This window comes from Staurois parvus, unplaced genomic scaffold, assembly GCF_062004578.1.
Source record: "Staurois parvus isolate SC_StPar_1 unplaced genomic scaffold, SC_StPar_1.0 ptg000320l, whole genome shotgun sequence".
Taxonomy (NCBI): domain Eukaryota; kingdom Metazoa; phylum Chordata; class Amphibia; order Anura; family Ranidae; genus Staurois; species Staurois parvus.
In genome coordinates, this window is record NW_028318116.1 from 2,476,118 (window position 1) to 2,489,229 (window position 13,112).

Sequence of the window (13,112 nt, forward strand, 5' to 3'; positions counted from 1 at the left end):
TTTTCATATATTCTGTAACATATAAAACATTTATTTCAACATACAGTGTGTGTGTGTATGTATATATGTGTGTGTGTGTGTGTGTATATATGTATATATATATATATAGATATATATATAGATATATATATATATATATATATATAAAACATGGCCAAGATTTGTAGTAGTTCAGATATATATCAATATATTTGGGAAGAATATTTTTAAAATATATTTTTCTTCCATGTGGGTAGGTGCCAGAGATATGGGGTGTCTTAAGGAGCATTTGCTTACACAAACTCTAACGTACCTGGAGGAGATTGAGCTGGAGAGGGGGCTTCTCTTGAACCTTTTCTCCAACACCCCTGGCAGTGATGACAGGAGGAGTGAGGACACGGAGTGGCTCCAGGGCCAGTATAACAGGCAGTGACAGATGGTGTTTGCAAGAAGCAGATATCCGTAGATCGCCAAGCGGGAATCGGGAGCTGGAACACGGTGACACTTGATTGGCACACAGGAGCATAGCCAGGTCACAAGCCAAAAGGTCATCAACACCCAGGCAGTGAGGTGCAGAAATATCAGGCAGATACAAGCCGGGATCAGAACACAGCCGGACAGCGCGGTACAGGAGGGCAGGACAGGAGCAGAATCGGAACACAAGCCGGCAGGCAGGCAGAGATCCAGAGACAGGTGAGGGGCAAGCCACGTTGGTGGGTATGGCAGGTCAAGGCTCCGGTAAAGCAGGAACCAGCTGGAGACCACTCGGCAATCCATTCATGTCACAGTCCAGCTTAAATAGGCCTTTTGGCACCAGTTCCAGTACAGGGTGTGCATGTGCATAGGTTTTGTGCATATGCCAATACAGTTGCATGTGGGTACCCTTTATATTGAGTCTTTGCTCAGAAATTTGAGCATGCACACGAGCATGAGCATGTGATAACTGTCTGGTTCCAACACATACTGAGCTTCTATTACAATAACACACAGGACCGTGGATAAGGGGATACCACCAGTCCTCCTGTACAGGGCCCAGGAAGCTGGGTGAATGTGGGCGGGGGGGGGGCAATTACAGGGGGGCCTGGACAGCAGGGGGAAATATATGGTGTATAAGAAAGGGTGATGGGTGCACCGGGGGCAATTACTGGAACCGATCCCTTGTATGGCTCTCACTGCAGCAGCTGTATGCTGGCTTCTTCTCCTCTCCCTCCCACCTGTTTTCTGCTGCTGCAGAGAGAGCCATACAGGGAATCGGTTCCAGTAATTGCTACCCAGTGCACCCATTACCCTCCCTATGCACCATATATTCCCTCTTGCTGTCCAGGCCCCCCTGTGTGCACCCACCTCCCCAGTGCTGCCAGCTTCCCTTACCTCCGGCAGCTGCAAGCACACAATAGGATCCTTCAGGATGAAGAGCGGGGGAAGAATCTGATAAATGTCATATTTACCAGCTATTTCCTTTCTTGAACGAACACAATGAGTGATTGGTACCAGTCACTCAGTGTGTTCATTCATAACTGAAGTATAGTAAACTATGTTTGTTTGGTTTTTTGTTGTTGTTTTTTTTTTTTTTGGAGGGGGTCCCTGTCAGGTTGGTGGTATGGGGCCTCATGGTTTTTAACAGCCCTTTATAACACATCTTTCTTCTTTATAACAGTTTGATGCCTCTGAGGTTTTCATGCACCAAATGATTCATACCATAGAATACTGTCTGGGCTGCATCTCTAATACGGCATCCTATCTCCGACTGTGGGCGCTGAGTCTGGCTCATGCACGTAAATATATATTTTTTTTTTCCTAAACACCCATGACATGTTTCATTTCCTTTAAAGACCATCACTAAGCATTTTTTTTTAATATTGGGTCTCCCAAAAAAAAGTAAAAAAAAATCAAAGCTGCTCAGGCTGTAATGATCCTGTTTAATCAGGAATTGTCCACTGTAGGATGGTAGAGAATGTAAGTATTGCAGGTTTTTTTTTTTTTAATGTATCTTTTTATATCTTATGCTATTTTGTCAAAGAAAAAATATATATTTTATTTCTCATTTTTGAGGAGAAAAAAAGTTGCTTACCAATAATGGAATTTTCATTACTCCTACAAGATAGTCCTGACTGAGGGACTACTCCACCCTCCTAGGGACAGGTAGCAAAAAGAGGATTAAAGAATAGTCATGCCTTCTACATGTATGCATGATCCAGCGCAGCGGGGCTGATCTGCCGCTGTAAAACTGCAGTAGGCGGTCTGAAACTGGTTACGGTAAAAAAAAATGTCCCATTAGTTGTACCACCCCCTCACCACCTTATAAACTCATTACATACTTACCTGAGTAAGTAACAGAAACAGCAGCCTTTGCGGCTGTCGGCTTGTAGTTCTCAATGAACTACCAGGGTGCTGTTGAGCACTGTGGTAGTTCATTGAGTCTTCCTGTCAGCCTATATCTGCTTGCCTGTATGGGATGTACAGGCACACAGATACACTGACAGTTTGCAGGAGACCTGCATGGCACATTACATTTTATTACATTACATTGAGTTTATATAGCGCCAAAGGGTTTGCTCAGCGCTGTACAATAGAGGGGGGGACAATACATGAAACATTACAGCAGCTACGAACAGCACACGAGGGGTAAGAGGGCCCTACTCTTTCGAGCTTACAATCTGGGAGGGAGGGGGTAGTGGTACAGGAGGAAGTGGCTGTGGGGGATGGAGTGGTAGGAGGAATGAAGGAGAGCAGCAGTTAGGTGAGGGTGGGGTAGGCTTCCCTGAAGAGGTGGGTTTTCAGGGAGCGCCTGAAGGTGAGGAGGGAAGGTGACAGTCTGATGGATTGGGGTAATGAGTTCCAGAGGATGGGGGAGGACCTGGAGAAGTCTTGCAGACGTGCGTGTGAGGAGACCAGGGAGCAAGATAGGAGGTCCTGTGAAGAGCGAAGGGTACGGGTAGGGTGGTACTTGGGAATCAGGTCGGTGAGGTAGTTAGGGGCAGTGTTGTGAATGGCTTTGTAGGTCAGAGTGAGTAGTTTGAATTTGATGCGTTGGGCGATAGGGAGCCAGTGGAGGGAGAGGCAGAGGGGGGTGGCAGAGGTGGAGCGGCTGGTGAGGTGGATGAGTCTGGCAGCTGAGTTCAGGATGGTCTGAAGCGGGGAGAGTTTGCACTGGGGTAGGCCGGTGAGGAGGGAGTTGCAGTAGTCAAGGCGTGAGATAATCAGGGAGTGCACAAGTAGTTTAGCGGTGTCTGGGGTAAGGAAGGTGCGTATTTTGGCGATATTGCGGAGGTGGAGCCTGCATGTGTTTGTCAGTGATTTGACATGAGGTTGGAAGGAGAGGTTAGAGTCCAGAATGACCCCAAGGACTTTGGCTTGCGGGGCGGGATTGATGGTGGTGATGTTAGTAGTGATGGATAGGATGGGGGGGGGGCGCGGGCAGGAGGGAAGACGAGAAGCTCGGTTTTGGAGAGGTTGAGTTTGAGGAAATGGAGCGACATCCAGTCAGAGATGTCGTTTAGGAGGTGAGTGATGCGGGCGGAGAAAGTGGAGGTGAGGTGAGGGGTGGAGAGGTAAATTTGAGTGTCATCAGCATAGAGATGGTAGTTGAAGCCGTGGGAGTGTATGAGTTTGCCAAGGGAGGAGGTGTAGATGGAGAAGAGAAGGGGTCCAAGGACAGAGCCCTGGGGGACCCCAACAGAGAGGGGGAGGGAAGGGGAGGTGGCACCATTGTAGGAAACGCTGAAGGAGCGTCGGGATAGGTAAGAGGAGAACCAGGAGAGAGCGGTGTCTCTGACGCCAAGGGAGAATAGTTTATTAAGGAGGAGGGGGTGGTCAACTGTGTCGAAGGCCGCGGAGAGGTCCAGGAGGAGGAGGACAGAGTAGTCGCCTTTGGCTTTGGCGGTAAGTAGGTCGTTGGTGATTTTGAGGAGGGCGGTTTCGGTGGAGTGTAGGGGACGGAAGCCGGACTGTAGTACTGTAGGGGACGGAAGCCGGACTGTAGTGGCACCAGCAATCTGCTAATCACTGGTGCAATGCTTTCCGGGCTCCAAAAAAAAAAAAATAAAATAAATGCCCATTTTTTTTTTTTTTTGCAGGTGAAAACAATGTGAATTTACTATTGTACTCTTTCCTATTCAGTAATATGTGCACTACTAATGATTGATGATCTTTAACCTACAAAACCATCTGAACTCTCCTGATTCTGCTTCTTTCTCATCCCTGCAGAACTGTCTGAAGTGTTGTGGCAGATGGTCATGCACATTGGTTTGAGCAACAGCACACGTGTGTGGAGTATTGTTATTGTACCTGTTTTTGCGGCTTTTGCTGTGCTGACAGTGGCTATTCTGCTCGTTATGGAGGGTCTCTCTGCCTTTTTACATGCCCTCCGTTTGCACTGGTAAATATAAATTTTATTTATCTTTTGGTTGGCAAAAAAAAAGTAAACTTGTCTTTCCTTGAATTAAAAAATGGCTCTAAGGGCTTGTTCACACTTGACTGTTTTACCAACGCTTGCCAAACGCCCCTATAGCGTGGCATGCGTGGTTTAGTGGCGGTTGCTAGGCATTTGCCGAGCGTTAAAAACGCCCCACAAATGCCTATAATGAAGTTTAAATGGTGTTACCGCTCCGCAAATGCCCCGCAACCGCGTCGCCACCGCACTGCGGAGCGGCACCATAGACTAGAATAGGAGGCTTCAACGCCTCCTGACTCGACCAGAGGCTTCTTTTTTGCCACGACGCTAACGCTCCCGTTACAACAGCACCATGTGCTGCAATGTGCAGAATTGTCCGAGGCATTTGGGAAGCGGTAAAAACGCTTCCCAAACGCCTCTCTGCCGCCTGCACACAACGCTAGTGTGAACGTAGCCTTAAAGTTCAGTTCACACCACTGCAATGCAACTTTGGTGCGATTTACAGTGCTGCTTTGATGGGGCTTTGCATATTCTATGGGGCCAAGTTGCACTGTTAATCACACCAAAGTAGTGCAGGAATCTTTTCCAAAGTTGCACTGTACTGAGTCGCATTGATTAAAACAGGCGCCATTGAAAACTATGATTTTCATTGTCACGCGATTCTGTGTGACTCAGGCTGCAACAGATGTCACATTAGTGTGAACCGGGACTAAAAAGCAAGTCCAACTAAGATAGATGTTTAAATTGGATGGAAAGCCTAACAGAAAAAAAAAATAGTTTGCTAAAGCACTATGTTTCATAAATAATAGAAATTTTTTTTATTAAATAAAATACTTGCTTTCAGCTTTTTTCATTCTTTGTTGAATCTCAGTGCTGCTGACCTTTTAGCAGCCCATTTTTTTCTACATTCACTCCAGCGATGGCTGCATGGCATTTCACAGGATGGGTTTCCTGATGGTGACAACAGTAATGTGTTTTGAAACAGGATACCATTGTAGATAACCGGGGTAGAGTGTTGTCACCCTTATAACCGTAAGTGCCTGAGCAAGGACCTTCATGGCAGGATCACCAATGTGCATACTGGGCATTGCTAAAATAGAAAAAACATTTGCATATTTTTATTTTTTTTTCTTGTCTGTTGACTTATGTTGAAGCAATGTGTATTAATGTGCTGCAACAGAACTCTTCAGTGTGAATCAGATGTTCTTCTCAGTTGCCATTAAATGCCATTTATTGCTCTTTACTGCATTTTTATTAAGAAAAATGAAGCACAGTTGGTGTGGGTGACACTAGGCCAGTGAGTGAGAGATCTCTGCTGGATCTCAGAGAGAGCGAGAGAGAAAAAAAGTAGAGGTAAGAATCCAACATGAGATTCAACCTACCAGCATCCAAATGTGTTTGTGGTCTGATGGAAACAATGCCATTTGCTTGCATGCCGTACTGAACCAATTTTGAGCTGGAGATTGTGCTGGACTGATTTGATTGGTCTCTAATAGTTAATAGGTAGCTCTGTGGGGAGTTGGGATCACTTCCGGTGGGTAGTGGTGATGGGCCCCCTTGGGGACTTGGGCTGCTACCTTTTCAGATATCCCAATATAGTCATTTCAAGTAGGTGGGGGAGCAGGGAGGTGCACCCAGGGTCCAGATTTGCAACACTTGATGTAGAATTAAAAACGCTTATAGAAAGTATAACCACATAAATTGAGCCAATGTGTTTCAGGGGAATTTCCTCCCCTTTCTTCAGGGCTGACCTATAAACAGAACGGTATGAAATCCGTACCTGCAGTAGGTATCTTAAGTATATGTAAATAAAAACGAAATAGATATAAATTAAGTGTGTGTGTGTGTATATATATATATATATATATATATATATATATTTAAAAAACATGTAAGGATAATCAAATAGGAATTCTCAAAATTAAGGTGTATATACCTATTTTGTGTGTCTGTGTGTGTGGGTATATATACATTTATACACTGATTAAAAAGTCTTCCTTTAATTTTTTGAGCAGAGTATAGCATCAAGTCAATGAAACTCTTGGGATATTGATCTGGCTGTTTTTCACTAGTTTTGCATTTGGCTAGAGTTAGTGTCACCACCGGTAGCATGAGGCAATACCTTAACCCTACAGAGGTTGCACAGGCAGTCCAACTCCTCCAGGACTGCACATCAATACGTGCCATTGCCAAAAGGTTTGCTGTGTCTCCCAGCACAGTCTCAAGAGCATGGAGGAGATTCCAGGAGACAGGCAGTTACTCTAAGAGAGCTGGACAGGGCTATAGAAGGTCCTTAACCCATCAGCAGGACCGGTATCTGCTCCTTTGTTCAAGGAGGAACAGGAGAGCACTGCCAGAGTCCTACAAAATTACCTCCAGCAGGCCACTGGTGTGAATGTCTCTGACCAAACAATTAGAAACAGACTTCATGAGGGTGGCTGAGGGCCCAACATCCTCTAGTGGGCCCTGTGCTCACTGCCCAGCACCATAGAGCTCAACTGGCATTTGCCATTTAACACCAGAATTGGCAGGTCCACCACTGGTGCCCTGTGCTTTTCACAGATGAGAGCAGGTTCACCCTGAGCACATGTGACAGACATGAAAGGGTCTGGAGAAGCCGTGGAGAACATTATGCTATCTGTAACATCGTTCAGCATGACCGTTTTGGTGGTGGGTCAGTGATGGTCTGGGGAGGCAGATCCATGGAGAGACGCACAGACCTCTACAGGCTAGACAATGACACCCTGACTGCCATTAGGTATTGGGATGAAATCCTTGGACCCATTGTCAGACCCTATGCTGATACATTGGGTCCTGGGCTCCTCCTGGGGCTCGACAATGCCCAGCCTCATGTGGCAAGACTATGCAGGCAGTTCCTGGAGGATGAAGGAATTGATACCATTGAATGGCCCTCACGCTCGCCTGACCTAAATGCAATAGAATACCTCTGGGATGTCATGTTTCCGTCCATCCAACGATGCCAGGTTGCACCTCAGGCTGTCCGGGAGCTCAGTGATGCCCTGGTCCAGACCTGGAAGGAAATATCCCAGGAACATGCCCCGACGTCAGGCATGCATACAAGCACGTGGGGGCCATACAAACTGAGGACCATTTTGAATTGCTGCAATGACATTTCAACAAAATGGACTAGTCTGCTGCATAATTTTTTCACTTTGATTTTCGGGTGTCTTTGAATTCAGTCCTCTGTAGGTCGATCATTTTCAAACTATGGGGCATCCTTGCGTTCCTAACACATTACCCAGTCCATATCAGTATAGATATCCAGCAGGAGATTTTTCCCCATTGAGATCTGATGGGTTTTCAAAGGGTTCCTTTAATTTTTTTGAGCAGTGTATTTCACTTTTTTTTTTTGTGTGTAAATAAATACTTTATCATTTATCTCTATTTATTTATATCTATTTTAATTCTGACTATCTACTTTCATTTTTCATTATTGACTACAGGGGCGAACCTCCTCTTTTTGGGTCCCCCGCCAGCACTGTCCATTCCTCTTTTTCGGTGTCTGCCCCTATAGCAAGTGCTTGCTATGGGGGCAGACATGCAGGCTTGCTCCTGAGCCGGATTCTAAACGCTCCTAACAGCTTTTTTTAATCTTTTTTTTTTTCCTCAAAATGTACTGTAAAAATGCTAATAAAACACTAGCGCTTCTGAACGCTACTAAAACTGCTGTTACCAGTGTTTTTTATCCAACATTTTTTGAGCTTAAAAAGGAGCCTAAGGCCTCTTGCACACTGCATCTTAAAAAGCACAGTACAACGTGTTTGTTTTTTTTTTTTTTTTTTTTACTGAGGTAAAATGTAGCCCATTATTTACAATGTGCCTTTGCAAACAAGCAGGTAAATAAGTGCCGTGCATTCCTCCGTAAAAGAAAAATCTGCATTTTTAGTCAGTAATTTACGCCACCTGCACACAAATGTGTGCGAATACGTGCATATGAGCATAAATATTATCGTGTGCAAGAGACCTTAGGATGTATTAATAAACATAGAGCTGCATGTATTTACTTTATATCTGCCTGGAGTTCATCTTTTAGGGCCAGTTCACACTACATGCGTTTCAGTTGCTTTTTTTTCCGCATCCAACAAACAGAAAGTAGATAATATGGTTGTCAATGTCATAGTTCACATCAGTGCTTGCAGTTCCAGTGCGTTCCGATTGCAGAAAAAAAAAGTACTCAAAAGACATGCTGGAGCGTTAATTGGCTCCTGTGTTAATTGTCCCTAGTATGTGTATGTGAGTTAGGGACCTTAGATTGTACGCCCCTTGAGGGTTATGGACCGATGTGAATGTAAAATATATATGTAAAGCGCTGCGCAAATTGATGGCGCTATATAAGTACCTGAAATAAATAAGTAGAAGGATCAGTTCACACTACATGCGTTTCAGTTGCTTGTTTTCTGCATCTAAAATGCACAGAAAGTAGGTTATATGGTTGTCAGTGTCATAGTTCACATCAGTGCTTGCAGTTCCAGTTGCAGAAAAAAAAAATAAAACAGGCTGCATTTTTCTGCACAGAACTGTACTGGAACACGGTAAAATGCACCGGAATGCACTGAAATGCACATGTCCCTATTTAAATTGAAGAAAAAGAGAAGGGAAAAAATGAACTTGAATTCATAAAAAACACCCTGAAATGTGTCAAAATCACGCATGCAAAAACACATCCGAAACACATCTGGACTGCGTTTCTATAGTGTGAACTGGCCCAAACAGGCTGCATTTTTCCAGCACAGAGCTGTACTGGAACGCAGAAAAAGACACTGGAACGCACATATTCCTATTTAAATTGCAGAAAAAGAGAGGGGAAAAGATGAACTGGAACGCATCAAAAATGCATAAAAACCGCACCGGAACGCACCAAAAATGCATCAAAACCTGCATGTAAAAACACATCTGGAACACACTTCTGGAACACATTTCTATAGTGTGAACCGGCCCTTAGGGCTAGTTCACACCAGATGCAGTTAAGTGCACTTTTTTTCCTGCATCATCAACGCATACACAGTGTTTTCCATGTATTCCAATGGCCCTGGTTCACACCAGTGGAGTCAGTTCCAGTCAGTTTCCGGTGCAGAAAAAAAAGTAGAACAGGCTGCATTTTTTTCTGTACAAAACCACACTGGAACGTGGCAAACTGCTTCAAAACAGCACTGGAACTGCGTTTGGTGTGAACTGTAAGCAAAAATGTATCCGGAGTGCATTTCTGTAGTGTGAACTGGCCGTTTAAAGTTTCATGTTCTATCTCTAAAAAAAAAATCTGCATTTATTGGGAGCTATTTAAGATCTCAATCATTCATTTGTCTTTGTCTCCTCTGCAGGGTGGAGTTTCAGAACAAATTTTATACTGGCACCGGATATATGTTTACTCCTTTTTCCTTTGAGACGTTCTATTAATGTAAGACCATCAGTTTTTTTTTTTTTGTTTTTTTTTTTCACTAAAACTTCTAAGAGGTCCAATGGAATGACTGTTGATGGACAAAAGAGTGTGTACTTAGCAATGCAAAATAAATTTATTTTAGGCATTGGAAGTGTATTGTCTTCATTTATAGAAGGAAGTTATAGCAATTTTGTTGCCAATTTGCTTGGCAAAGCTGCTAGCAATGTCTTTACTATCTGGCATTCTACCAGGATGTGTCAGATGCCTGTGTCTCCTGCTGAAATGTTGGAGTTTAATCTGCTGGCTGCACTCACTACAGCACACAGCATTAAGAGTACTACACAGCTCCGTAGCGTCGTTTTAGCGCAGGTTCACATATATGCAGTGCGGTACACCGCATGTGATTCGCACAGGAACCGCACCACATTCCTGTGCAAATCTCATGCTATTTGTGTGCACTGCGATTGAAGCACACAGATTGCACCCACACCAAAAAGGTGCATGACCCCTTTTTTTTTTTTTTTTTTGGTCCTCACTAAAATCGGATTGCATGGATTTTCACACCTATGCAATCTGATTCTGCACATCGCACCGAGTTTTGCGGACCGATTTCGGGGTGTTAGCTTAATATACACACCTGCAGCAGTTTGCATGAACGGGGTGCGATTGCGGTGCGGAATTCGCACAGAAAACTATGCCAATTCCGAACCCGGGCTTAAACTGTTACAGCAGAGTTCCAGTTGAATAAAATAAATAAATAAAAGTCCGCAGCTACAAAAACAAACACTTACCTGTATCTCGGTCCAGCGGTGTCCTCACCACGGCTGGTTTGACCGGCTGTCTTTTCTCCCGGGTTTCGGCATCTTCAGTGTGGGCTGCACTTTGTAAATGGTCCCGTAGTCTTCTGGGACCTGTCACGTGTCCCAGAAGACTACTTCCACTTCCGATCGCCTTAGGGCATGGGTGTCAAACTAGCAGCCCTCCAGCTGTTGCCAAACTACAAGTCCCATGAGGCAGTGCAAGATTGACAGTTACAAGCATGACTCCCAAAGGCAGAGGCATGATGGGACTTGTAGTTTGGCAACAGATGGAGGGCAGCCAGTTTGACACCCCTGCCTTAGTAGAGCGGGTACCTGTCAAATTCAGGTACCCGCTCTCCAAAGGTGCCAATCCTTAACAAGGAGCGGGGCACAAAGCCTTAAAGCAGAACTTCCCCTTTTGGGTGGAGCTCCACCTTAATCCATTCTCAGAAGAATTCCTGTTAAAAGTCTACAACTTAAGAATGCATTTCTTCTACATTCGTTGAAGGATACCGCTCTTCTTATTCTTAACCATTGGGTTTTATAGCACCACCGACAGGAGAAGGACACTAGGCCTGAAACCCATGAACCTGGGAGGAAGACCAGGTGAAGATGGAATCCTTGTTAGTGGTGACAGCGCCCCGTTGGAGGGTTCAATTTTTTCAGTCTTTTGTAATGTGCTAGTATGCGATAATAGATAAATAGTGAGTGCATCATACTATTGGGCACATAATAAAAAATTTTAAAAGGATAAGTCACTATATTCCTTTTCTGTTTTTACTGCTAAAACGGGGGACAATTGAGAAGAAAAGCGGAGGGATGGAGAAAAAAGGGAAATCCTGCAGAGCAAGGAGGGAGAGATCCTGACAGCTACACCAGCAAATAAGCAGTGATCCACCCAGGAGATCCCTGAAGTATATAGCAACAAAATACAGATCACAACCTATTTGGACACAAAGTTGTTTGCCTATTATTAGGCTTACATGGAGGTGAGCGCATATGAATGTCATTCATTGGCTCACAGATTGCAACTTCGTTTGGAATACACTAATTTTTGGGACTGTCACTAATTTATGAAATAATAACATATATATTGCATTTGTATTTTAGCAATTATTTATTAAAGCACAGCAGATTAAGATTATTAATTTATAAACCACATTTTAGTTTTTGTTAATTTTATTTGACACAGTTGAAAAAAAAAAAAAATAATATATATATATGTATATATATATTAGGAGATTGTTTTTTAATTTATTACATATATTTTGGAGCGCGGAATTTTCACATTTTTAGACATGGTATAAATAACACATACTAATGAGGATGTGATTAATGTCAGCGAACCACATTAATTATACCATATACACATAGTTTATTAATAGATAAATAGTGCTGCGCTACTCATTAACCCAAACCATAAAGCAAAAAGTAAACACCTGACAGAGCCCCTAACTAAGGAGATAGAAGTGCATACCTAGAGAATAACCAAACACAAGTGAATGAAAATATCCAAACAGACTAGATGCCCTGCTATGAACACCAAATATGTACAAATCAAATAGTGAAAATTCAACATATGTGCAAACTGAGTGATATATATCTAGGCACAAATAGAAAAAATGCTAATTATTTATATATATATATATATATATATATATATATATATATATATATATATATATATATATATACACACACACACAAAATAAAAATAAAATGTTGAATAAAAAACAACCGGCTAAGCCCTCATCCCAGTGACAGTCTGTGAATAAATGTCTGTAAATGTAGTAAAAAATCAAGATCTGTAATGCAGAAAAATCTTCAAATCAGCATATATTCCACCAGTGACTTGAACAGTGATCACCCTTAAAAATCCTCCACCACCTAGTGTGCACGCTCACCTCCCATTTTGACCTACAGGGAATATAGGTCCAATGCACCTTAATATCAACCCAAAATCCAACCAGCTCTCCTGTAAGCGTACATTACTGGCTCCTCCAATTCCTCATCAGAAATCCATGTTCAAAAAAACATCAAATGACATCTCATAGTGTAATACGTCCATGTTTAATGTATAAAAACCAAGTAAAGAATACTCAACTTTTAAAATCAGGCCAGCAGACCCATACAAGCATTGGTAATAAAATACATAGGAACAGTTGTACCAAGATGGCGGCCGCCGTCCAACCAGAAATGATGTCACCACACTTCCTTCCTTGTTGAGTATTCTATACCTGGTTTTTAAACATTAAACATGGATGTATTACGCTATGAGATGTCCGGTGATGTTTTAATTGGAACATGGATTTCTGATGAGGAAAGACTTTACTACAGCTTTAACTAGAAACTGACCACACTAAACATCCTTGGGGCCCTTGCAATAACTACCTATGCGAAAAATTATATGAATACATAAAATTATATAAAGTGCATATAGTACAGGGAAATATATAACAAAACCACATCTGTACAGCAGAAAGTACAAATCACATGTATTCCTGCATTTATATAGAGCTGCACACAATGTGCTGTTTGAAAG

The 13,112-nt window shown here is 43.0% G+C and overlaps 1 protein-coding gene across 2 annotated transcripts in view; it reads left to right on the plus strand.

The window, feature by feature from the left end:
- TCIRG1 (T cell immune regulator 1, ATPase H+ transporting V0 subunit a3) overlaps window positions 1–9,915 on the plus strand; it is a 66,349-nt gene extending 56,434 nt beyond the window's left edge. Inside the window, exons 18-21 of one of the 2 annotated variants that reach the window (XR_016313627.1) lie at window positions 1,637–1,754; window positions 4,186–4,357; window positions 5,632–5,725; window positions 9,712–9,915. Coding sequence is in view for 1 of the 2 variants with exons in the window: in XM_089683710.1 (XP_089539836.1) it covers window positions 1,637–1,754; window positions 4,186–4,357; window positions 9,712–9,787 (366 nt within the window). In the remaining variant the exon portion in view is untranslated. The remainder of the gene's footprint in view (window positions 1–1,636; window positions 1,755–4,185; window positions 4,358–5,631; window positions 5,726–9,711) is intronic. The other variant, XM_089683710.1, reaches the window with a different exon arrangement.
- Window positions 9,916–13,112: the final 3,197 nt, after the last annotated feature.